The sequence below is a fragment of the Cydia pomonella genome, chromosome 9 (genome assembly GCF_033807575.1).
Source record: "Cydia pomonella isolate Wapato2018A chromosome 9, ilCydPomo1, whole genome shotgun sequence".
Lineage (NCBI taxonomy): Eukaryota > Metazoa > Arthropoda > Insecta > Lepidoptera > Tortricidae > Cydia > Cydia pomonella.
Genome location: NC_084711.1, coordinates 995,345 through 1,018,578, shown reverse-complemented (window position 1 = coordinate 1,018,578; position 23,234 = coordinate 995,345). Strand labels below are relative to the sequence as shown.

General features: G+C 38.1%; 2 protein-coding genes across 2 annotated transcripts in view; one reads left to right on the top strand and one right to left on the bottom strand.

Annotated features, from left to right (window-relative positions):
• Positions 1 to 11,017, bottom strand: part of LOC133520979 (uncharacterized) — a 28,521-nt gene extending 17,504 nt beyond the window's left edge. Inside the window, exons 1-5 of the mRNA XM_061855698.1 lie at positions 10,732 to 11,017; positions 9,887 to 10,654; positions 6,745 to 8,601; positions 4,593 to 4,814; positions 4,164 to 4,389 (exon numbers count right to left, since the gene is read on the bottom strand). Coding sequence (XP_061711682.1) covers positions 4,164 to 4,389; positions 4,593 to 4,814; positions 6,745 to 8,601; positions 9,887 to 10,654; positions 10,732 to 10,884 — 3,226 coding nt within the window. The 5' untranslated portion in view covers positions 10,885 to 11,017. The remainder of the gene's footprint in view (positions 1 to 4,163; positions 4,390 to 4,592; positions 4,815 to 6,744; positions 8,602 to 9,886; positions 10,655 to 10,731) is intronic.
• Positions 11,018 to 12,153: 1,136 nt separating this feature from the next.
• Positions 12,154 to 23,234, top strand: part of LOC133521051 (BTB/POZ domain-containing protein 9) — a 28,754-nt gene continuing 17,673 nt past the window's right edge. Inside the window, exons 1-7 of the mRNA XM_061855780.1 lie at positions 12,154 to 12,347; positions 14,855 to 14,956; positions 15,877 to 16,040; positions 16,548 to 16,611; positions 16,796 to 16,952; positions 18,663 to 18,762; positions 20,183 to 20,311. Of these exons, the coding sequence (XP_061711764.1) occupies positions 14,884 to 14,956; positions 15,877 to 16,040; positions 16,548 to 16,611; positions 16,796 to 16,952; positions 18,663 to 18,762; positions 20,183 to 20,311 (687 nt within the window). The 5' untranslated portion in view covers positions 12,154 to 12,347; positions 14,855 to 14,883. The remainder of the gene's footprint in view (positions 12,348 to 14,854; positions 14,957 to 15,876; positions 16,041 to 16,547; positions 16,612 to 16,795; positions 16,953 to 18,662; positions 18,763 to 20,182; positions 20,312 to 23,234) is intronic.

Genomic DNA, 23,234 nt, shown 5'->3' with positions numbered 1-23,234 from the left:
GGGATAGATTATTCATCACAAACTATGTGTATATTGGTGGGTTTCTAAACGTTTTTAATAACTTCTACGCGATATTAAGACGCGGTAGGAGACTAGATTGTTAAACAACGTTGATCTCATTTTATGTAATACAAAATTAATAAACCGTAGTAGGTACAGTCACGTCTAAAAATATCGATATGAATAAAGTCCAAAAAATATGTAAACACGACCTCATTGCCCATAATAAAATAATAAATAAATAAATATTATAGGACATTATTACACTCAATAAGGCTTGTGTTGAGGGTACTTAGACAACGATATATATAATATATAATTTATAAATACTTAAATACATAGGAAAATACCCATGACTCAGGAACAAATATCCATGCTCATCACACGAATAAATGCCCTTACCAGGATTTGAACCCGGGACCATCGGCTTCATAGGCAAGGTCACTACCCACTAGGCCAGACAGGTCGTCAATATATTAAGGTCGTCTGTATCTAATATAAATCGTAACCGTTCATGAAAAGATGTATTATATAAATGATCTAAATATTTATTATTCGAGATGAAATAGTACAAAACTATTATTTGAGTGCAGTGTTAATTTTAGTCTACACAATTTGAACTACAAATTATTACCCAGTAAATTATAAGTAACACATACACGAATGCATTGAAAACCAGTATGGCATTACAATAATATTTTGGTAGTGTCCTAATACAATGTCAACACAACCATTATTTTAGCATAACTGCTTCAAACGAGTTACGTTGTTCATTATAATTAAAGGTAATAAAATATTAATATCATAACACATATCCAATTCATTATTATACATATTACACTTGTTTATGGTAAACAGATATAATTCTTACATCAACATATCAAATACATTTTTCGCTTCGACTTTGCCTATGATATTCACAACGCAGGTTTCGTCCAAAACACAAAACGAATGTATTAAAGTATGTTTACCTCGTCTTAATGGCATGAGCGAGCTGTCAACGATATCGCAAGTGCATTATCGTTACGACGTTTGGCGCGCCGCGTCCGTCCCCCACGACGGTCGCCCGCCGACTGACTTCTCACATATAACACTGATAATATATTTCTCTGACTTTGTCCTCGATTGACTCGAAGGATTGTTAATGTGCTTGTTTTCATTCTATTTAAAGTTGGAAATTATTAAGAATGGCCGCCGCTTTGAATATTTCGTGATCCTTATAACATTGCGACATTTTTATATGAAGAGATAAGAAGAACCTTGAGCGATAGTACTACAAGATATAACATAGTATACTAGGACAAAGTATATTAGGATAATTCGGAGAAGTTACTCTAATATGAAGGAATTATGGATTATTTTCGGAATGACGCGACTATCGGAAGTATTCACAATTACCCGAATTCCTCGTATTTAAAGTTTAAAAAATATCGGGACTTAGAAAAAAGTAATTAGTGTGATTCAGAGCAAGGATAATAATTCAATTATACTGAGTTATGAATTAAACATAACTTTAACAATGTAAGCGGAACAGGCGGAGAGTGAAAGTATTGCCTAAGTAAAGAATAGTAAATAATATATGTGCAAATTTATAAAGTTTTTTTTTATTTCAGTTAAAAATCATAATTATATTATTACTTTATTAATCTAATATAATCTTATACCTTTAAACGAGCAATTCTTGTATATATACATATATATTTCTGTGATCTCGGAAACGGCGGTGTTGCCGGCCACTGTCCGTCTGGTCCAGCGGGTTTAGACGCGGACGGCTAGAAACGAGTATTCCGGGTTCGAATCTCACCCGGTGACTAACTTTTGTTTTTTTTTATATGCTAAAGTTTATATATTTTTTTTTGTAGATTATCACCTATACACCACCATATTACCATAAATAGTTGTCGCCCAGGTACTAATACATTTTAAACAGGGAAAACATTTGTTATTTAACACATGCATTGTGAGACAATCAACGCAGAATCATTAAGTTATAATTTTATTACGATTAAGCTTGAATGGAATTATTTCATGAATTTTATAAATTAGGATGAGTAAGGGGTAGTTTCGTTCTATTCCATCAATGTATACCAAGAGGTACCTAGAAGTAGTGCACCCATTCTCTCTGTTCTCCCTCGCGTTGTCCTGGCATTTTGCCACGGCTCATGGAAGCCTGGGGTCCGCTTGACAACTAATCCCAAGATTTGGCATAGGCACTAGTATTTACGAAAGCGACTGCCACCTGACCTTCCAACCCAGAGGGTTAACTAGGCCTTGTTGGGATTAGTCCGGTTTCCTCACGATGTTTTCGTTCACTGAAAAGCGACTGGTAAATATCAAATGATACAATTTCGTACATAAGTTCCGGAAAAGTCATTGGTACGAGCCGGGGTTTGAACCCGCGACCTCTGGATTGTAAGTCGCACGCTCTTACCGCTAGGCCACCAGCGCTTCAAGTAGTGCACCCATATAACAATGTAATACTATGCATTCAATCATTGGCCTGGGGAGTCCCCTAACTTCAAAGGGTAATTTTAATTAATAATATTTCTATGAAATTATACTTAACAATAATTCTGCCTACACGGGTCTTTGCCTACAAATGTGATCAACTTACCTAATCGATTTTATTGTTATTTATGCAAAAATATTGTATATGTACCTACAGTATAATTATGTATTTTAAGATGTTATATGTCTCTGTTAATTCTTAATGATTTTTATTAAAAAAGTGTTTTTTTTTTTTTTTAACTGAATGGAACAATTGATTCTTATGCTTAGAATGAAATTTCACTCAAGTAGTGTCATAATGATACAAGTGGTTCACGAAAATCCGAATTTAGCGATTCCTACGGCATAAAATTAATGCTCCTAAAAACCTCATTGCGAATCTAAATCATTCTGGGACCTGCTGCTCAAAGATGTAAAAAATATTATTATAGTCGACCCAGCAATTAAGGAGTTCATAAGTTATTGCAGTGCCACTTTCTGGATGTAATTGTAAATCTAAAGTATCTCTCTAACATACTCAATATTCCATCAAAACATCGAACCAGACAGTTTTAAGGAGGAATTCAGTGACAATGAACCCAAAATAGTCACATTCTGCTTAAGATTTTGGGCACGGACAGTTACTAAATTTTTAAGATTTAGTAGCCAAAATTATACGTGGTCCGACTCGCACTTGGCCAGTTTTGCAGTTGGGCGGCGTGAGCGCAATGTCGGCCCATCCTACAGGATGTATGTATGGCGAAGTAATGCACATTCTCTGTTTCTGTGGACCACTAATGTCAAAAAGAAGTACCTACTTAAGGCAGCACGTATTGCAACCCTATGAAGTACAGAACATTGCGGCCCAAAGAATCTGGAACTTCCTGGATTCCACGGGCATTAGTTATGAACTTTAACCTATTGACCGCCACAGTCGGCTCTGGCCGTCATCGGAAAGTCTTGCCAAGGACGCCAACGTCGGCTACAGCCGACAGCTTCGCCAATTGAATAGGAAATTTCGCGGAACTCCATAAAGTTCAGTTTCGCTTAAATAATCGCGTGTGCCTGGCGTCCGGGGCGCGGCATATTCCTTCGCCGTCTGGCGTTCAAGAGGTTAAAGGGCCGTCACAATAGATCACTGCTTGGTCGACGTGGCACTCAAAGGCCCGCAGCACCCCAAGAATAATAATGGCGAAGTAGGGTCCAACCATGCATCATACATATCGTCCATGAGTAGAAGTTGAAAAGTTGATCAAGTAATCAATATCGCCGACCAGTCGGGCCAGCTCATTCCGTTGCCGGACACCAGACCGTCGACATCTCTAGCATCTCCAGATGATGCCTCGTAGGGAGGCGAAACACGTCGAGTTTTGTCCTTTTGGTGAAAGTTACTGTTGGGCGGCGTGAGCGCGATATAATTTTCCTCTGCCCTACAGGATGTCCCACGAGTCGAAGTTGATCAGTAGTCGGGCGACAAGCATGTCAGTTACTATAACGTGTCAACTGACTAACATATCCTATACTCACAGTTAGGCGGTGTGAGCGCGATGTCGTACTCCTCGGCCCAGGCTACACGATGTCATACATATCGTCCCACGAGCCGAAGTTGATCAGTAGCCCGGCGTCAAGCATGTCGGCTACTCTGTGTCAACTGACTCTAACATGTTAATACTCACAATTAGGAGGTGTGAGCGCGATGTCATTCTCCTCGGCCCAGCCAACTGGATGTATGTATGGCGACGTGGGGTCCAGCCAGACGTCGTACATATCGTCCCACGAGTCGAAGTTGATCAGTAGCCGGGCGTCGAGCATGTCGGCGACGGTCGCGACGCACACCATGTCGTTCTTGCGGTCCTCGGCTTCGAGCTTCATGCCGATGCGGAAGCCGTTGGGTTTTACAGTCTGTTGACAAGATAGGAATCATTATAATATATTTTTAAGCTTGAAGCACAGACGTCACTACAGGTAATTCACCACACCAAGTATGTTATTAAATATATCAATTGACATGAATTATGAACTTCAGATACATCGGCCACCTGAAGCTGTGCCCGTTGCTTGCACCAGCGAACATGTCGGGGCAGTCAGCAGTTCTAGTGACTCACCGTGGTGGTGATGTGCGGGAACAGGTGCCTGGGAGCCGCTATGGCGCGCATCTGCTTCAGGTACATGGGCCAGCTGAAGCCGTGCGCGTGCGCGGCGGGCGGGCGCAGGGCGCGCTGGTTGCGCTCGCACCAGCCGGCGGGGAAGATGTCGGGGCAGTCCGCGTTCACCCAGTAGTCGTGGATGTCGGGGTACGAGTCGAAGTGGAGGCGGAGGCGGTAGCCCTGAGGAAATTTTTAATATAAAGCATGGTCCTGTAAAAAAGCCTCTTTTAACAAGATAATTTAAAGATAGGCAGAGGTAGGATTGCTAAGACAAAATTGTGATATCATAACGTCGATTTCCTCGTGTCTACGCTTGAGTAACTTGAAGTCTGAGCGGAGAACAGGTAGCTCTGTGTAGAGTGCCGCGCCCGAGGCGAACGCACGTGCGGAAACGATATGCCTCTAGCGAGATGTCTACACGGACCGAGGTGCTTCGCGCGGCAATGTCCTCGCGAGACGGCTAATTCGGCGGGTAATGATGTGTGCGTTCAGAATCGGCTTGTTATGAATTTAGTTTTGTTTTTCTACAGTAACCCTACCTCTGTTGTCTATCTATAAGCTCTGTGTTTAACGCATTCACTGCCAACGTTCCCGTAGCGCTTAAATTTAGTTAAACTAAATACTTTAAGGTGCTGCAATCGGCGATAACAATACTTTGTTACCTACTGGCACAAAAAGACCTACCAAAACTGCGTTTGTTGTTAAGTATTTAGTTTAAGTAAATGAATATACAGTCTAATTTAATACAAGGTGTACAAAATGAGGATTTGAGGGAAGGTGGCAGGGCGTTAGGAATCGTGTTCCGAAAATAAAAAAGTAGAAGATAAATGTTTTGACCCTAATAAGATTTTTTTTCTATGGGGCTAGTCATTCAAGTCGGCCAACCTTCGATACAAAGGTCAAAAAAATTATTCGTCTACTTTTTTCTAATTGGAACACGATGCCGAATATGCCTTTAATCGGATCTCCACTATTTTTTTTACAGCTTGTATAGGTATTGATACTTCTTTTTTCCTTTTCAGTAAATTTTTTGAAGCCGTAGGGTTTTTGGGTTATATAATAATAGTTTTATTTCACACGTTTTAGATAGTCACATAATTATATTTTTGCTATGGTAAGAAATCATTAATTTGCGGGTGTCATTTTCAAAATGTATATAGCCTAAGTATGCCCAATTTTATTTAGGTATTGTGATACTTGGTTTTCCCTTAACAGATACCCGGGTACGCCCTTAAACTACGTCCAAAAGAGATGGGCATTGTGAATGTCATCTCACTTTGTGTGGTAGGGCACAGCACAGCGGATGTCATTCCAGATCTAGAGCAGAGCCCAACTGGGGAAGTACCTCCACCTTACAGAAAACCGCAGCCAAATAACACTAGACCCTACTCATAGTGTTGTATTCTTGCCGGTGAGTAAGGTTTCCAGAGCTCAACGAGGGGGAAGGGTTTAGGGTCGGCAACGCGCATGTAACTCCTCTAGAGTTGCAGGCGTACATAGGCTACGGAGACTGCTTACCATCAGGCGGGCCGTATGCTTGTTTGCCACCGACGTAGTATAAAAAAAAAATATTTTTTTAAGCAGTCTGGTTTTTTGTTTGTATAATAATAATTTTATGAACACAATTTAAATTTCACTATTTTATTTCATTACAATTTTTTCTTGTGTAGTGGCGGTAAAAGCTTATCACATACAGTTGTATAGAAAGCTTCCTTTTCCTAGGAGCGTAGCCGATAACAAAACCCCGTATAGCGAAAAGCGCCTACAAACAGAGAACCCGCCTAGCGGGTCGCTAGCAATGTGTTAATAAGTATTAATAAAATTATCGTAATATTTTGTCCAGCGTGTCCTGTTTGAGAAACAACCAATCTGAGTTTTACCCCATAATATTACCCCATAAGTAACTTTGTCTGTAAAACCCGATTCCACCTGAGTGTTTACAAACATTAGGTGAAAACAGTAGGAATAAAATCCTGCTAGATCCTTTTTATGGCGTAGTTTATTTTTTATTATTACTGTTTTGAAAATTTCCATACGTACCAATTCGAAGAGATCGTTAAACAGCGAACAATCATAGGATAAAATAAAATAAATTAAAACTATAGTTTACCTGCACTTCAGCTACAGAAACCACGGCCCACACGGACGCACGCTGCGGGTCTATTGCCTCCATCCTCATGCCGACCTTAAACCCGTTCCGGTTGTACGGGAACGGGTCCTTAAACAACTTCACCGGAGCAGCCTTCGCTTTACAAAAGTCCAAATACCGCATCCACGAAAAACCGTTCTTCCCACACATCCATGGATATTTCTCATCGATCACATCATCCGATAGCTTTTCATCGTCAGGTTTAGCTGGTTCATCCATCGGTTCGTCATGCTGTTTCCTCATGAGGAGTTTCTTCATTTTATTCCTCCGGCGAGTTAGTTCGGCACGCTCGCGATCTCGCTTCTTTTGAGTCACTTTCTGTACATCGCTTTGGCATGTGAGACTGCAGAAGTTTGGCGTTATGAATTCCGCTGCCATCCCGTGGCAGCCGCAGCCGTCACAACGGTATAGGTCCTCGGGGGATGTTGGCTTCTTTTCACGTGGACGTTCTAAACGCTGTTTTAAAGGTGTGTGGTATTTCGCGCTCGGTGGGAGAGGTAACTCTTCAGGATCAGAGGCGTCTATGAGATCTATAAGCCCGAATTCATTTGTTTGGAACTGTAGCGTGCTGCCTTGCAGCTGCGCTATTCCGTTGTTCCAGTATAATCCTGGAGGATCTTCCTCTAACGCGCTATCCACGCTTTCCCGTTTCATTCTATCATTCTTCATATCTTTTTGATAGTACAGTAAGCTCGTAGTTTCTGGTTCTTTCTTCTCCTTGTATTCCTCGTCGGAATCGCCGAGAATGACTTTACATTCCAAATCTTTGTCCAACTTTTCGTCGCAGAATAGAGAAGGCACGCGATGATCGTCGTTATTGTCCGAATCTTGAGGCTCTTCGGATTTTTCTGCCGGTTTTGGCAGAGATTGTGTAAGTTTCATGGTTTTACTGGATAAATTTTCATTGCAGAGCGATATCCGCCTCTTTAGATTAGCGTTGGTAGCTTTTCTTTCACTGTTATCGGAGTTTGAGCGCCTTAAGATAGCAGGAGCTGCTATCGTGACATGGGAACCAACTTCATTCCTTTCTATCATGTTCCTATTCAGTAAACTCTTTCCTTTTTCTGGTATGGCTAGAGTAAAGGACTTTTCCCGACTCTGATCCTCATCATCGGCTATTGAGACTGTGTAAATATCATCATTCATTGAAGCATTAGTTTCTGGTATTGAAAGTGTATAAGTGCCTTGTTCTTCTGTAGGCTCCGCTCGGGACCCAGGAATAGATATTGTATATGTTTCACATTTGTTAGGACTCTGTGGAACCAGATTAGCTTCTTTACTGTTACCATTTACATTACCCATCTTTGCCAGAGGTTGCAGTGGTGGCATATCTGCCGATTCTAAGCTAGAACTGTCTCTCATGACAGTAATATTACCTTGAGGATCATTCTGTATTTGTCCATTAGCAATTTGCAGATTAATGATAGGTCCTTTGGAAGCCATGCTGGCTGGCAGAGTTACTGGCAGGATAAACTTTGTGTTTTGGATTTTTGGCATGTTCATCGGAGTTAAAAATAGCTTCTGGTTGTTAGAGTTAACAGTTGTCTGGTTATTTGAGATTAGGATGGACTGATTATCAGCCATATTTTTAGTGTTAGGTTTCTTGACTGAGCTGAGGTAGGCTATGGCTTGCTTTCCAGTGTTTCCGGGGGCAATGCTGACTGGAACTATCATCTTCTCATTGCTTTTAGGTTTCTGAATAACTATAGGTGGTGTAGCCGCCGGGGCCAAAACAGTCTTGCCCTGGGCTATTTTTGGCGCAATATTTGGCTTGTTGTTTACATTTGATATTAAATGTATGTTGGAGTTGCTGGTGACCTGAAATAATGAGGACTTATTTAGGCCAATCATGGACAAGGTGAATGATTACAACACACAACCATACATAGTACTAATCGCAAAAACAGTATTGAATGAATGTGACTTAAACTCCCGATATTAAGCTACAAAAATAAAAAAAGTCTTGAAGAATTTATGGTTCATCCTCCAGTTGGCGGTTCAACTTACTAACTTGCTATCGGTACGAAAAAAGACTACATGACTGTTGTTGTGTGCGTGAATTCAACTCTGGTACCATGCCTGTCATAATTAATAAATGCTGCCAGTACACTGTTTTAACTTTTTTAACTCATTAACTTCAGGGTATGGCTAAGTACCTAATTGTTTAAAGAAACTAAATGGCATAAACATTTTTTCTTTTTTTTTAAAACTACTTAAATGATGCGTTGTTGTAACATGGGTATTATGTTTAACTCAACCAAAAATATGAAAAGTTTGACATGTTCAATTCAATACATTTCATGGTATCAATGTACATGTATCAATATTATTTGGAACATCAATCGTCTGATATAGTGCTTCCGTTTAGTAGCAAATGTATTAACTCATACTAAACACTAATCAATATGTGAAGAGGCCCTAAGGCAAGTGTACCCGCTTGTAGGGTCCTTATCAGAAATAAATAAATTATAGATTATCTCCAAAATGGAGTTAATTAGAATACTGTGTCTTAGAGAAAGTTACTTAATTTATGCTCAGGAATGCACTCTTGAAATTAGAATTTTGAAAAAACATGGTGTATTTTTGGCTGGATTGGCCCAAATAGGATCTTAGGTAGTTCTTGATTTAGTAATTGGTTGTTCAGTTTCCCTTCATTATTTCAGTTTTTTTCTTATATGTTATGATATTATTAAATATAATCATATATTGTCACACTAAATAGTAAAAAATATTTTCAACTTGTTAATAAAAAAACTATTTATTTATTTGCAAAAAGTATTTTGCAAAAAATCTTATCTTAAAATGCAAATTTTCTTTTTAAGTAATTGAATGGAACAAATTTTAATTACACTGCAATAATATTATTAAAAATTATATTTTATGTATGTATCAAATACTTAGCGTGAAAAAGGTATGAATGTCATGAATAATCTCATAAGAATAACACATTTCAAAAACAGGCATGTTTCTTAGGGTAAATATTATTCATGATAATGATGATGATTCTGGAGTTTTATTTATGGCATAAATATCAATTTATTAAACTTGTGTTTACTGTAAATAAAACGTTTATGATAGCAGTTATAACAAAAATTTTACTTACGGGTCTCCTGACTATGATCTGCGGAGGATTTCCACTGGTGCTGGCTTGGCTGATGACATCAGTACTCGTGACCGGCTTCAGACCTTGCGGGGTCTGGATGTAAACCACATGAGGCACATTCCTCGTGGCCCCTCTCAGCTGCACAGTTCCCGAACTGACCGAATTAGGAAGTGCTAACTGTATTGAGTTATTAACTGAACTCGGTATCTGCACAACTGTAGAATTGTTCCCCATTTGCACTTGAGCTCCTGAAGTAACAGTTTGTAACTGTGACGAACTTGTTACTGTCATATCACTACCATTATCCATACTGTTAGACCTAGGATTAGACCCCATATGCACATGTATAATAGAACTCATTGGCTGACTAGAGCTTTGCAAAATTGGCATAGATTGCATGCCCGGAGCCCCGAGTTGAATGTTTTGACTAGCACCAGGGATTTGCAGAGGAACATTGATAGTATCTCCTGCTGGCAACTGAACAGGCACACTGGTAGTCCCGGACACTTGTATTGGAAGACTGACGGGGGCTATTTGCAAAGGTACACTACTGCTGGGTCCAGAAAGCTGAACGGGCACGTTGATGTTGGCGCTCGTGCCGGGGATCTGTACCGGGACGTGCACGGTGGACAGCTGGAGGGGGTACGGCGCAGGGTTCGGATGCAGCTTGACTGGCGCCAGCGAATGCGTCACCAGCCCGTGCTGCAGCGGCAGCGAGCCCTGCCCGCTACCCACCGACGATACTATCATGCTGCTCGATATCGGTGTCTACAAATAAAAACACTACGTCACAAACGTCATCACAAATTTATTTATCACTTTTCAACAATAATTACACTACTCACGCGCAAAGTATTCAGCAGCACATTGTGCTGTGAACCGGTCGCAGCTAGATTGTTACAGGCGGGAGCGCTGCTCGATTTAAGTAATCTTTTTTTCAAAATCTCACTTTTCGAATCGTCAAAGTTTTGAAGTGGATTACACTGCTGTCTCTCCATTTCTCGGCATCGAGATTGTTTGCGAACGCATTACAGACGTTCGGCTATCTATTACGATTCATTATTGACGACCTGCAACGTACATAAAAATAAAATATTGTTAGGTAAAAATCATCTCGACGCTCCACCGACTTCGAAGGCTAAAAACGTGTGACCACAAAGTTATTTGTGAAAATTGGTAAAGTAAAATATGCACAATAAAATAAATAAACAACAACAACTTGTTACACTTTATTCGTATCCTCGAATTTTTCTTTCGCGAGTATCGCACTATATCAATTGTGTAGCTACTTTTGCAGATCCACAACCTTCCTCAGAAAAGTTCACCAAATATTAAAACGACAGTTTGTTACTCACTAATAAATCTTGCAATATGAAGACTACAATTATTAGGATTATTCTAACTAATACAACATCATTATCGTATTGAAAACAATTAAATATAAATAAATAATTTAGAATGAAGCGACGATATTTACCTGCCTGGCACACAACTGGTGAGAAGTAATATTTCTGACAACATAGCCAAAATTACTAAATTTGTTAGGTTGGTATTCGCAAAATGTTCGACCAATAACAAGGAGGCATTTCCGTGACGAAGCTTTCGCGCCCGATTGTTCTAAAAAAATCAACAGATTATCGAACATTCACTGTGATAGGTATATCACAAAGAAATAAACGAAATCGTATTTTTATGAATATACGACAATTTGAAGTAATAGTATCTTAACAAGCACGTTGTTATAGCAATTGGTGTTAGATTATGTAAAAAAATAAAATAATATATAACTGAAAGTTCGTTTCAATGTTGTTGCTATGCTATTTATAGACTTAGAATTGAATTGAAGTATCGAAAAATATTCTGTTGAAGCTTTAAGTGTAATTTTACTTTAGTTTATACAAAAAACTTTAATACATTATTGTCAACAATTAGTTTGTAAATATAATTCTCTGAAAATTAATTTAATTTTTTTGGTACATCAATGACCGGATATCCGGTTTCCACCATGCCTTTCCTTTTCCCGCTGTAGTAGGTGAAATAAAAAAAAGAAAAGTTCTTATTTTTCAGCTTATTTCGAGATATTATGTTTCTGATACACGGATGAATAAATTGATGCAAACTATGAATACGATTTTATTGTAAATTAAATTTTGCTTACAAATAGAGCAGTTTGAGTAGTGTTTTAAAACGCCTTGCGTTGAAAGCCATCACCGCCTCAACAACGTCGTCCTCCTTCAGTAGCTTAAACAGCTGTGCACTCTGTGCAGTAAATGTCAGAAATGTCAACTGCGCTGTTTGCGTTTTCCTGCAATATTTTTTTGTATTGAGAAAAATAGTTTTCGTTACGGTTAAATGTAAAACATATATGTCTTCCGTGCATGTTAAGACATTAATACAATAAATCTGGTGTTAACAGGAGCAAAACTTTCTAATAGCCTCAAGGAATACAGTGACATCATTTGTGAGTGCAACACTATTTCTACATAGTAAACACTAATAATTATTTAACTATCTAGCTTACCTTTGCAATATCCTCGTAAATGACTAAACTCTATCAATATTCAATTCTACATTTGATGTTAGAATTGTGATAATTTGACCTATTGGTAATTATTATTTCTTATATATCCCTGATTCAATTTCATACCATCTTATTTAATGTTTTTATTGCATTTTTTGCATGAATATGTGCATCAAATAATTATTTATTGAGTTTTTACCACTTATTGATGTGTACCAACCTTTTGGAATACAACAGGTTTCTATTTGATTGATTTTAAATACAATACAGGGGCATGCAATACATAATATTATCCACTGTTCTAAACCAATAATTAATTTTTTTTGAAAATTAGCATGATTTTAATTATCGTTCTATGTAGGATGTTACTATAATTATGTGTCCTATTTATTAAATTAAAAGTTAGTGTTAAAGGTTAAACATAATGTTAAATGTACCCACTTTTTTCTTACAAAAATAAATAAGTTGTTTTGTTTTAGAATATATTTTATGCTATTTGTGCACTATGTTTATAATGTATATTATGATTGATTGTATTTCTCTATGTAAGTGAATTGTAATATTCTTTTGGAGAAATAAATTCTTAAACCATATAAATGTATATGTGCAAAAATAAACTTAACTTTAAAATTGTAATATATACTTAATAAAGTTATTTAATAAGAAAACCTGATATTATCAATAAGGTATTTTTAATAAAATAAAGGTTGTCCTATGGGCTTGTGCACAAATCACGCGAGGTTCGATAGGGGGGGAGAGGGGTCACGAAAAAATCACGACATATCACGTTGGGGGAGGGGGGGGTATAAGGAAACCTCACGTGTATTTTTTTTATACTGATTTTTCTCCAGTTTCGTTAAACATAAATCTTCACTTGGCAGTTCAAAATAGCGAGTAAAAACAAGATTTACTCTATACAATACTATTTATAGGTTGAATGAAAATATTAATTAAAAAGCAGCCAAGTGCGAGTGGGACTCGCCCATGAAGGGTTCTGTACAATTTATGACATATTAAAAAAAAACTACTTACTAGATCTCGTACAAACTTTTGTTAATTAATATCATATTTATATTAAGGTCTTATTCTGAATCTTAACTTAAATAATGCATGCTGTGATTGCCTTTAAGTGGGGGATCAATTATAAATGTGCTCTTTTAGTATGTAAATTATAGTATGTGAATTGTATCTTCTGTTGGTGATCCTAATAAACAAATAAACAAACCAATTTTCGGTGGAAGTTTGCATGGTAATGTATATCATATATTTTTTTTAGTTTTATCATTCTGTTATTTTAGAAGTTACAGACACACATTTTACCACTTTGGAAGTGTCTCTCGCGCAAACTATTCAGTTTAGAAAAAAATTATATTAGAAACCACAATATCATTTTTAAAGACCTATCCATAGATACCCCACACATATGGGTTTGATGAAAAAAAATTTTTTGAGTTTTAGTTCTAAGTATGGGGAACCCCTAAAATTTATTGTTATTTTTCTATTTTTGTCTGAAAATCTTAATGCGGTTCATAGAATACATCTACTTACCAAGTTTCAAGACTATAGTTCTTATAGTTTTGGAAAAAAGTGGATGTGACATAAACGGACAGACAGACGGACATGACGAATCTATAAGGGTTCCGTTTTTTGCCATTTGGCTACGGAACCCTAAAAATACACGTGAGGTTATGTGGGGAGGGGGGGGGGGGGGGGGGGGGGGGGGGGGGGGTTAGCCAAGAACCTCACCAAATATCAACATGAGATTGTTTGAGTTTTCTCATTTTTATTGCAATGTACTTTCCATCTTTTTGGACAACACAATTTTACAATCTTCACTTGCCATTTTCGAAAATGCCACAATTGAATTTCCATTTTCACAACTTGTTTTATGTTGTTTTAGGAATATCATCAATAGATTATACCAATTAACTGGATTTTATCTTAGGTAGTCAGGAACTCTCTCCAATCTTACCTCTGACACTGAGGTTTTCCTATGGGAGACAAATTTCTGTAAAAATTGCATACTTATACACAAAAGTGGAAAATCCATGTAACTACCTCAAAGTGGAGTCAAAACAAAAGAGTTACATATTGAATAAAAGGCAATTTAATAAAGTATTAAGAAGCTCATCAAACTTAAAGAAAAAACTATGTTTATGAGAAACACCTCAGGACTTGTCTCGGAAGATGCTGTTCAAAAAGTGTTAGGAGAGATGTAACGAAAAAAAAGGCAAAAACTTCAATTCACACTTTTATTTTAAATAACATTGTATTTAATTTTATGAAATAGTATCTAAATATCACTATAAAAAATACACTGATTAAAACATATAAATAAAATGAAAAAGGCACATAATGTGCTGCTACTTGTTTTCTGAACGACTCCTTAATATGTTTTGAATGAAAAATGTAGGTTATATATACATGTGTATTGTTTTTGTTTGTAGCTCTAACAGTTGGCGGTTAGAGAGAGAAGATGAGCAGCCAGCACCAGTACATGAGCGTGAACAACACGCCCAGCACGCGCGTCGGGGACATTGAACATATCAGTAAGGACAGGACTGTAAACTATAATCACACTTATTTATTTTTAAACTTTCACGATTATTAGAAGTGCGGGTAGTTAGAAAAAATTGGATTGGATTATTGATACAGTTTTTGGATGTGGCAATGATAAAATAACTGCCAGACATGTGAACAACAAGGAGATCATTTTATGCTTTTTTTATAACATTTTTGTATTGGCCCAAAAATGGTATAAATTAAGAAAAACCCTACGTCTTGCAAATGCCTTACATCAGTGTGGAAAAAAGCTGAAACTCATCAAACTGCTGGATTGATTTGAAACAAACAGCTAAGAACCACCGAGAGAGCTATGATGCCACAGTCAGACATTGGCATCAAACGTATAACATACCTCTCTTTGGGGGTTCAAAATTCAGATGTGAAAGTCATTAAATAACATAATAATTCAGCCTATATACGTCCCACTGCTGGGCACAGGCCTCCTCTCATGTGCAAGAGGGCTCGTGCTATAGTCCCCACGCTAGCCCAATGCGGATTGGGGACTTCACATACATCTTTGAATGTCTTCGCAGATGTGTGCAGGTTCCCTCACGATGTTTTCCTTCACTGAAAAGCTGGTGGTAAATATCAAATGACATTTCGTACATAAGTTCCGAAAAACTCATTGGTACTATTGATTAAAGGTCGGACGTCATATCCACTCGGCTACCACCGCTTCATCTTCATCATTAAATAACTCATATACATTTCATAGTTTATTCGATGAATATATTTATGAATGGTCAGATGTTGGAACATCTACAATCAACAAATAGAAGATTATAAATAGCCATACAGAGCCAATTTGAGTTCCTAGCTCAAGGGTACAGATTTCTATGTGTACATTTTGTAAGTTTTTGTGCAATAGCTTAAAGAAATTAATTAATTAATGGTTGGTTTTCAGGCCACCTGTCGGAACACATTGGCTCACTATGCCTCTCCTCGGAATACTCCGACGTGACCCTGATCGTGGAAGGGCAGAGGATCCCCGCCCACAAGGTGATCCTGGCTGCCAGCAGCGACTACTTTCGCGCGCTGCTGTACGGCGGCATGAGGGAGGCCAACCAGGTACACTTAGCCAGCTGTACACAGTGGCTCACTATCTAACGTGACACTTGTGGAGGCAGAAGATCCAGTACAATGTCAGAGAGAGAGGGAGGCCAATCAGGTGATGATGATGATGAGGAAACAGGCGAATTTTTATTGACCTGTCGTGTTATTCAGCCCAATGGGGTTGGCAGGTCAAAGTTTTTAACAGATGGTGCCAGCATATTTGTTTCTCCTGTCACTCCTAGGCAGTCAGCGATAGGGTTAATTTTTTTTTTTAATTTTTTGTCTGGTTGGCTCTTTCCAAATCGCAAGGAAGGATGTAAATGGGAACAAGGCCTAGCAAGATGCATGGAAACGGGGGAAACCTATGCTGGCGCCATCTATAAAAACATTTAACAACTAGGAAATCTATCATCTTCAAGTCTTATGATTCTCCAGCATAATAAAAGAGATATGTAAGGTTGACATCTCCCTCACTTAGCTCTCTAACTTATGTTTAATACATCTTTTAATTTCTTTTTTTAGGCCGAGGTAGAGCTACAAGCGCCACTTCAGGCCTTTAAGGCACTTCTTCGCTATGTGTACTCAGGTTAGAGAAACTTTGTATTATGATGGTATTATTCGTATAATTTCACATTTAGACACAAGTTTAGACATTCATCTTTGAATTTTTGCTTCTTTTATTGTCTTTATGTGTCCATTGTGTCCAAGTATCAGGTGCCCCAACATATTGCCTCTTTGGTTCTCCTCTCTTATCGTCATATTCATTTCAGGCCACATGGGACTCTCGAATCTCCGCGAAGACACAGTCCTGGACATGCTAGGACTGGCGCACCAGTTCGACTTCCAGGAGCTGGAGGCCGCCATCTCCGACTACCTGCGGCAGGTGCTGGCCCTGCGCAACGTGTGCTCCGTGCTGGATGCCGCTAGGTAGGTCGAGGTACAGGAACAGTCAACCAATTAGAATCCTAGGCCACTATAGAACCTTGTCGCTTTAACTACTAGATACTTGACACGCATCACTCAATAAGCACTGTCATAGAAGTCATTATGGCATGGTTCTATAGTGGCCTAGGAATCAAATTGGTTGACTGTACTTTACTAAACTCGTGTGGACGACGCGAAAGTTCCTTGCATTAATAAGCGGGTCAGATTAAAATGACATTTTAGAAGGTTGAATTGAGCTAAATTAGTCTAAATACTGTTGGAAAACTGGTAGCCTAGCGATAATGAGTGAGATTTTCATGATAAGATTTTCATCAATGATTTTCTCCGAATTTAGATAGATAATCCGTTTATTTGTTTGCCACAATACACACAGGTAATACAAATAATAAAATGACAAAAAAAGAACAGATAATACAAAATCAAACGAGAGAAATACACATTTATAAAAAAAAGAAGTAGAAAGAAAAAATATATATTGAAATAATACTGTTCCATACATATAGGAAATGTTGTGTGCGTCGCAGCAAAACATAAGGGTTCTGGCTCAGTATTACGCTTCACCCTATGGGAGAGGCACTGATATTCTGCCAGGACCAGATACAGTGTAAAATATGCAATATTCAAAGTTAGTACTTACGTAAATACCTTGTTTATAAAACTAGTGACATAATTACCATTGAAAGTGTATACTTACATAGATAATTTATGTACGAAATATTATAAATTTTATGAAATACTTATCTAGTGTTTGGTGAAATAAATCATCGTGAGGAAAAGTGCATTCGTCAGCGAAGAAATTCAAACTAGTTATTGTTGTATAATTAATTATTTTCTGAAATTATAACGTCTGTATCCCTTTGTAGTGGTGTATTAACTGTATACACTCTGATTTTAATGTCGATTGATTAGTTTTCTTCAACTGTTACACTTTAGTTCTGTAAGTTCTGTCAAAGAGAATTTGAAATAGAGGTGCATTGTCAAAGAAAATTTTTGTGTACTGCCATATTTAGACACATAATTAAAACTTTCAGAACGCCATTTGACTTTGACCCTTACTCTTTCTCTGAATTTGTTAAATATCTAAAAGTGGCGCCATCTTACCGGACATCGACTAAAGGTTGTGGCGCCATCGCTCGAAACGATGCCGCCATACCTTTGGCCTTTGATCGATGACGCCACTTTTTGATATTTAACAAATTTATCACATATCAGTGAAAGAATAAGGATCAAAGTCAAATGGCGTCGTAGAAGTATTAATATTGGGTCTGAATGTGGCAGTTTACTTTCAAGCGGATGTTATGTTATGTAAGCATTTGCTAAAACAAGAAATCGAATAATATCCATCATTATTATATTTATAGTATGTATTTTATAAATTTATATATTGTTATTATTTGTTTATGTAGTTTATAAGTATGTTTTGCTTTTTTTTACTCATTCAATATATTTCTTTCTCTGCACCAATTCTAGGTATCTCTGTTCTCTGTTTGGCCCTATGGTTGACTGGTAGAGAATGCCATTTGGCATTAAGTCCGCCATTTGTACATTGTTATATATATTTTGCGCAATAAAGTTTAAATAAATAACTAAAATTACTGTGGCTACAAAGTTTTCTTTGACAATCCATATCTATTTCAAATTCACTTCTGTTTACCAACTAACAAAATATTGAAATGATTTCTCCTGTTGCAGACTCTACGGCCTTGACGCGTTAATGGACTACTGTTACAACTTCTTGGACAGAAATGCCACGGAAGTCCTCCAACATGACTCCTTCTTACAGTTGTCCGTTGTAAGTATTTAATAAAAACCGGCCAAGAGCATGTCGGGCCACGCTCAGTGTAGGGTTCCGTAGTTACTCTTCCGTCACAATAAGCTAAACTGGAGCTTAAAGTATAGTAAATTGTTAACAAAGGGATGAAACGGTACCTTTCACGCGAGTTAAACAAATAGGCAAATTTGCATAATCAGTACCTAATTAAAGTAAGTCTTTTTACTGTCAAGGGGAAACTTTTTGCGATAACTCAAAAATAGCTAAACTGATCATGTCCGCTATAGTTTTCATTTAATGTCTTTGTTAAACTCTACTTCCATGATTTTTTTCATATTTTTTGTACCTATGGTTCAAAAGTTAGAGGGGGGGACACATTTTTTTTCTTCTTTCGGAGCGATTATCTCCGAATAAATTCACTTTATCAAAAAATGTTTGTTGAAGACCCATGTTAGTTTTGAAAAACCTTTCCAACGATACCCCACACTGTAGGGTTGAAGCAAAAAAAAAATTCTCCCCCACTTTACGTGTAGGGGAGGTACCCATAAAAAAATTAAATTTTTAGATTTTATTGTACGACTTTGTCGGCTTTATTGATTTATATATCCATGCCGAATTTCAGCTTTCTAGCACTAACGACCACGGAGCAAAGCCTCGGACAGACAGACTAGTTGACTACGGAACCCTAAAAAACCGGCCAATTACGAGTTGGACATCCACCTCAAGGATTCCTTAACCCTTTGAACGCTTCGTCATAAACACACACATCACTCAGACGCCAAGCTCCCGGGCGCAAGCGAGCTAATGTAAACCTTACTCGAAAGTGCGAAGGTTACTTTGACAGCGTCCGCCATGACACCTATAGTTGTCCTTGGCGCTATGGGCACGAATAGTAACGACGCCTTTAGGTGTTCTTGGCGTTCAAAAGGTTAAATCACATTTTATATTACAAATCTATAAGTAAAGAGTGTTACAAACCTAGGGCAGTGAAGTAAGAAATGTCTCAGATCACAAGGAATTGTTGGCCGAGGCGAAGCTGACGTCGACAAACATGTGATCTAAGGCGTTGGCGCTATGGGCACGAATAGTAACGACGCCTTTAGGTGTTCTTGGCGTTCAAAAGGTTAAATCACATTTTATATTACAAATCTATAAGTAAAGAGTGTTACAAACCTAGGGCAGTGAAGTAAGAAATGTCTCAGATCACATGGGATTGTTGGCCGAGACGAAGCTGAGGTCGACAAACATGTAATCTAAGGCGTTTTTATTTACTGGCCGAGGTGTGTATGCTATGTTTCTAATCGACGGAGCTGGAAAGAAGGAAAGTCGAAAGTTGACGCCTTCCGCGCGGTGAAACCTTTTATTATATATCTTAAAATTATAAAAGTATATTGATATTTGACATTCTCACAACGATTCCACATGTTCATTCTTGTCACAGGAGGCAATGCAGGGTCTTCTAGAGCGAGACTCCTTCTTCGCGCCCGAAGTAGACATCTTCAAAGCGGTTTGCAAGTGGTTCGAGGCTAACCAGCAGTGGGTCAAGTCGGAGAGTGGACAGGCGCAGGTGGTAAGTGATCTTTGTAAGCTTATTATAATTAAATTAGATAATATTTTTACCCGACATGCATGTTTGTATGTCTATCTCGCAAGAGATAGGCAGAAATGGAAATCTTAGAATTAGAACCTAATATTGTTATCCCTGTAGAACAGCAATAAAGGCTTATTTTATAATTAATAGAATCAGGCGTTACTTTGCGGAAATCCATGCTAATTAAAACAAGTAATATTACTTTGCTAATCCGCGAGAAAATAACGTGTTAGTCAATCAGTGCTAACCCGTTATACTTACTTGCGTATTTTTACATGCAATTAATGTTCCCACCCTCCCACCGCAAAAATAAATACGCAAATAAATATAACAACCCACCACCAAAAGTACAAAACTCGACACGTGTTTCACCTCTCTACGAGGCATCCTCAGGAGATGCTGGAGATGTTGACGGTATGACACCCGACAACTGACTGAGCTGTCTAGAACGGTCGGCCATATTTATACCTTGACCAGTCCCCCTACTGTGCAAGTGTGAGTGAGATGGAAAAATTCGTAATAACGGCGATGACGCAACATTCAACTGTTCGTTAAGAATCATCCCCCTATTGTTGTACCTAATTATTTCCAACTGTTCCAGAACACTCAAACGCAATCCTTTCTCGCAAACATGTAAAATATCAAAAGAATGATTCTCAGGTAAAGCATGGCCACTGTCTATCAAGTGCTTCGCAAAATTTGACTTTTCTGGATGGTTGTGTCTGTATGACGCAACATGCTCCTTATACCTGGTAGTGAAATTACGGCCTGTTTGCCCCACATACACTTTATTACAATTATCACAAGTAAGCTTATAAACTCCAGATTTTTTTCCTTTCTCGATCTTATCTTTCCCATTGCAAAGTTTAGAGTGCAAAGTGTTGTTTGTCCTAAAAGCCACAGGAATGTCGTTAGATTTTAAAAATTTTTAAATTGCATCTGACAATTTGCCAACATAAGTTATGCTCGCTTTGTATTTCTTAATCGGCTCTGAGGATCGTGCAGCATACAACATATTGTTGACTATACTATTTCGCTTGTTTCTGATGATTCCATCCACAACAGACTTATCATAGCCATTCGAAACTGCTAAATGATAAATATTATTTAGTTCAGCTCGATAGTGTTCATCAGAAAGAGGCACAGTCAACATCCGATGCACATAACAATGAAAAGCAGCTAACTTATGCTGCCATGGATGCGTCGAAGAAGCCGGGATAACCGAATCAGTATGTGTAGGCTTACGGTAAATTTGGAAATGATGCCTATTATTCACTCTCGAAATTGTTAAATCCAGAAAATTCAATGAGTTGTCTTGCTCCAGTTCCTTTTTAAACTTGATTTTCGGATGCTTACTATTAAGTTCAGCAATAAAAGCATCCAGTTGGCCCATGCTCCCCATCCAACAAATAATCAAATCATCTACGTATCTAAAATAATATAATATATTATTATTGCCTACAATGTGCTGGTTCTCAAAATGGTCCATAAAAATATCCGCCATTAAAGGACTCAGCGGAGAACCCATAGCCAAACCATCACTTTGCAAATAATACTGTCCCCCAAATCTGAAATAATTTTGTTTCATACAAATCGCAGTAAGATCTATCAACTCATCTACCTCCCCTGGATGCAACCGTTGCTTTTCAAAAAGACCCCTAAGAATATCCAAAGTATCCCCATATGGCACATTCGTAAACAAACTGTCTACATCTAATGAAAGAAGGACAGTATTCTCTGGTATGTTAATATCTTTTATTTTCTCTATTAACTGCAAGCTATTCTTCAAACAATATTTCGGCTGGAACTGAGACTTCTGTCTAATAATACAATTCAACCTCTTAGCTAGATTATAAGTTGGAGCACCCAAGTAAGAGACCACTGGACGAACCGGAATATTATCCTTATGGATTTTTGGAAGTCCGTAAAGAAAAGGAGCTCGTGGATTCATAGGCACAACCATGTTCTTTTGATGCTCGGTTTCAAAAACAAACATAGAATTTTTTATTGCATGTCTGAGATCTTTCTGGAACCCTGGAGTTGGGTCCCTATGCAAGCTCGAAAAACCATCACCTTGAATAAGATCTAATACTTTCTGATTATATTGTCCCTTCCCCATGATCACAATGCAATTGCCTTTGTCCGCTTTTGAAACCACCAGATCATTGTCTTGCACTTTCTGTTGTATAGATCTCAGCACCAAAACATCAGAAACAGCACCCTCAGCCTGTGCTGGACTAGAACTCTTAATAACATTAGCTACCATGGTCTTCGTATCTACATCACCACGGCCCCGCACTATTGCAACCTCTGAATCCACGGCTAAATTCTCTAGAGTTCCCTGAGTTATTTTTGGCCGGAAATTATATTTTAATCCTTTTCCCAAAAGCCCAATTTCATTCTCAGCAAAGTCTACATTAGTTAAATTCTTTACGCGAGGATGGAAATCATGGTGTGTTGTTGGTTCCATTTCCCTCCTCCTTAAAAATGAACTAGAACTTGACTCTGTTAACCTATGCAATTTATTAAGCTGGGTGGTATACATCTCGTGTGCAAGTTCAGAAGCAAAGTACCTCGCCTTTTGATCCAGTATATCAAACTCGAGATTATGCAACTTAAACGAAAGTTCTGAATATAACACCTTAAGATGTAATTTCAAATTATCTCTTACTGAAAACCAGTGGCGAGATTCTTCGTTCAACCAAATTCTCTGAGCCCCATTAACAGCCAACCTAGCAGCCCTGGAATCACTGCTACAGCGAACATGGATGTAATTAGGAACAACCTTCAAACGCTTGCACTGTTGGTTAAACCAAACATTCTGGACAGCTGCACGATGTTGTTTAGTTAGTTTAACGTAAAGTCGTGCCTGTTCGGCTACGCAAGCCGTTTTCAAATAATT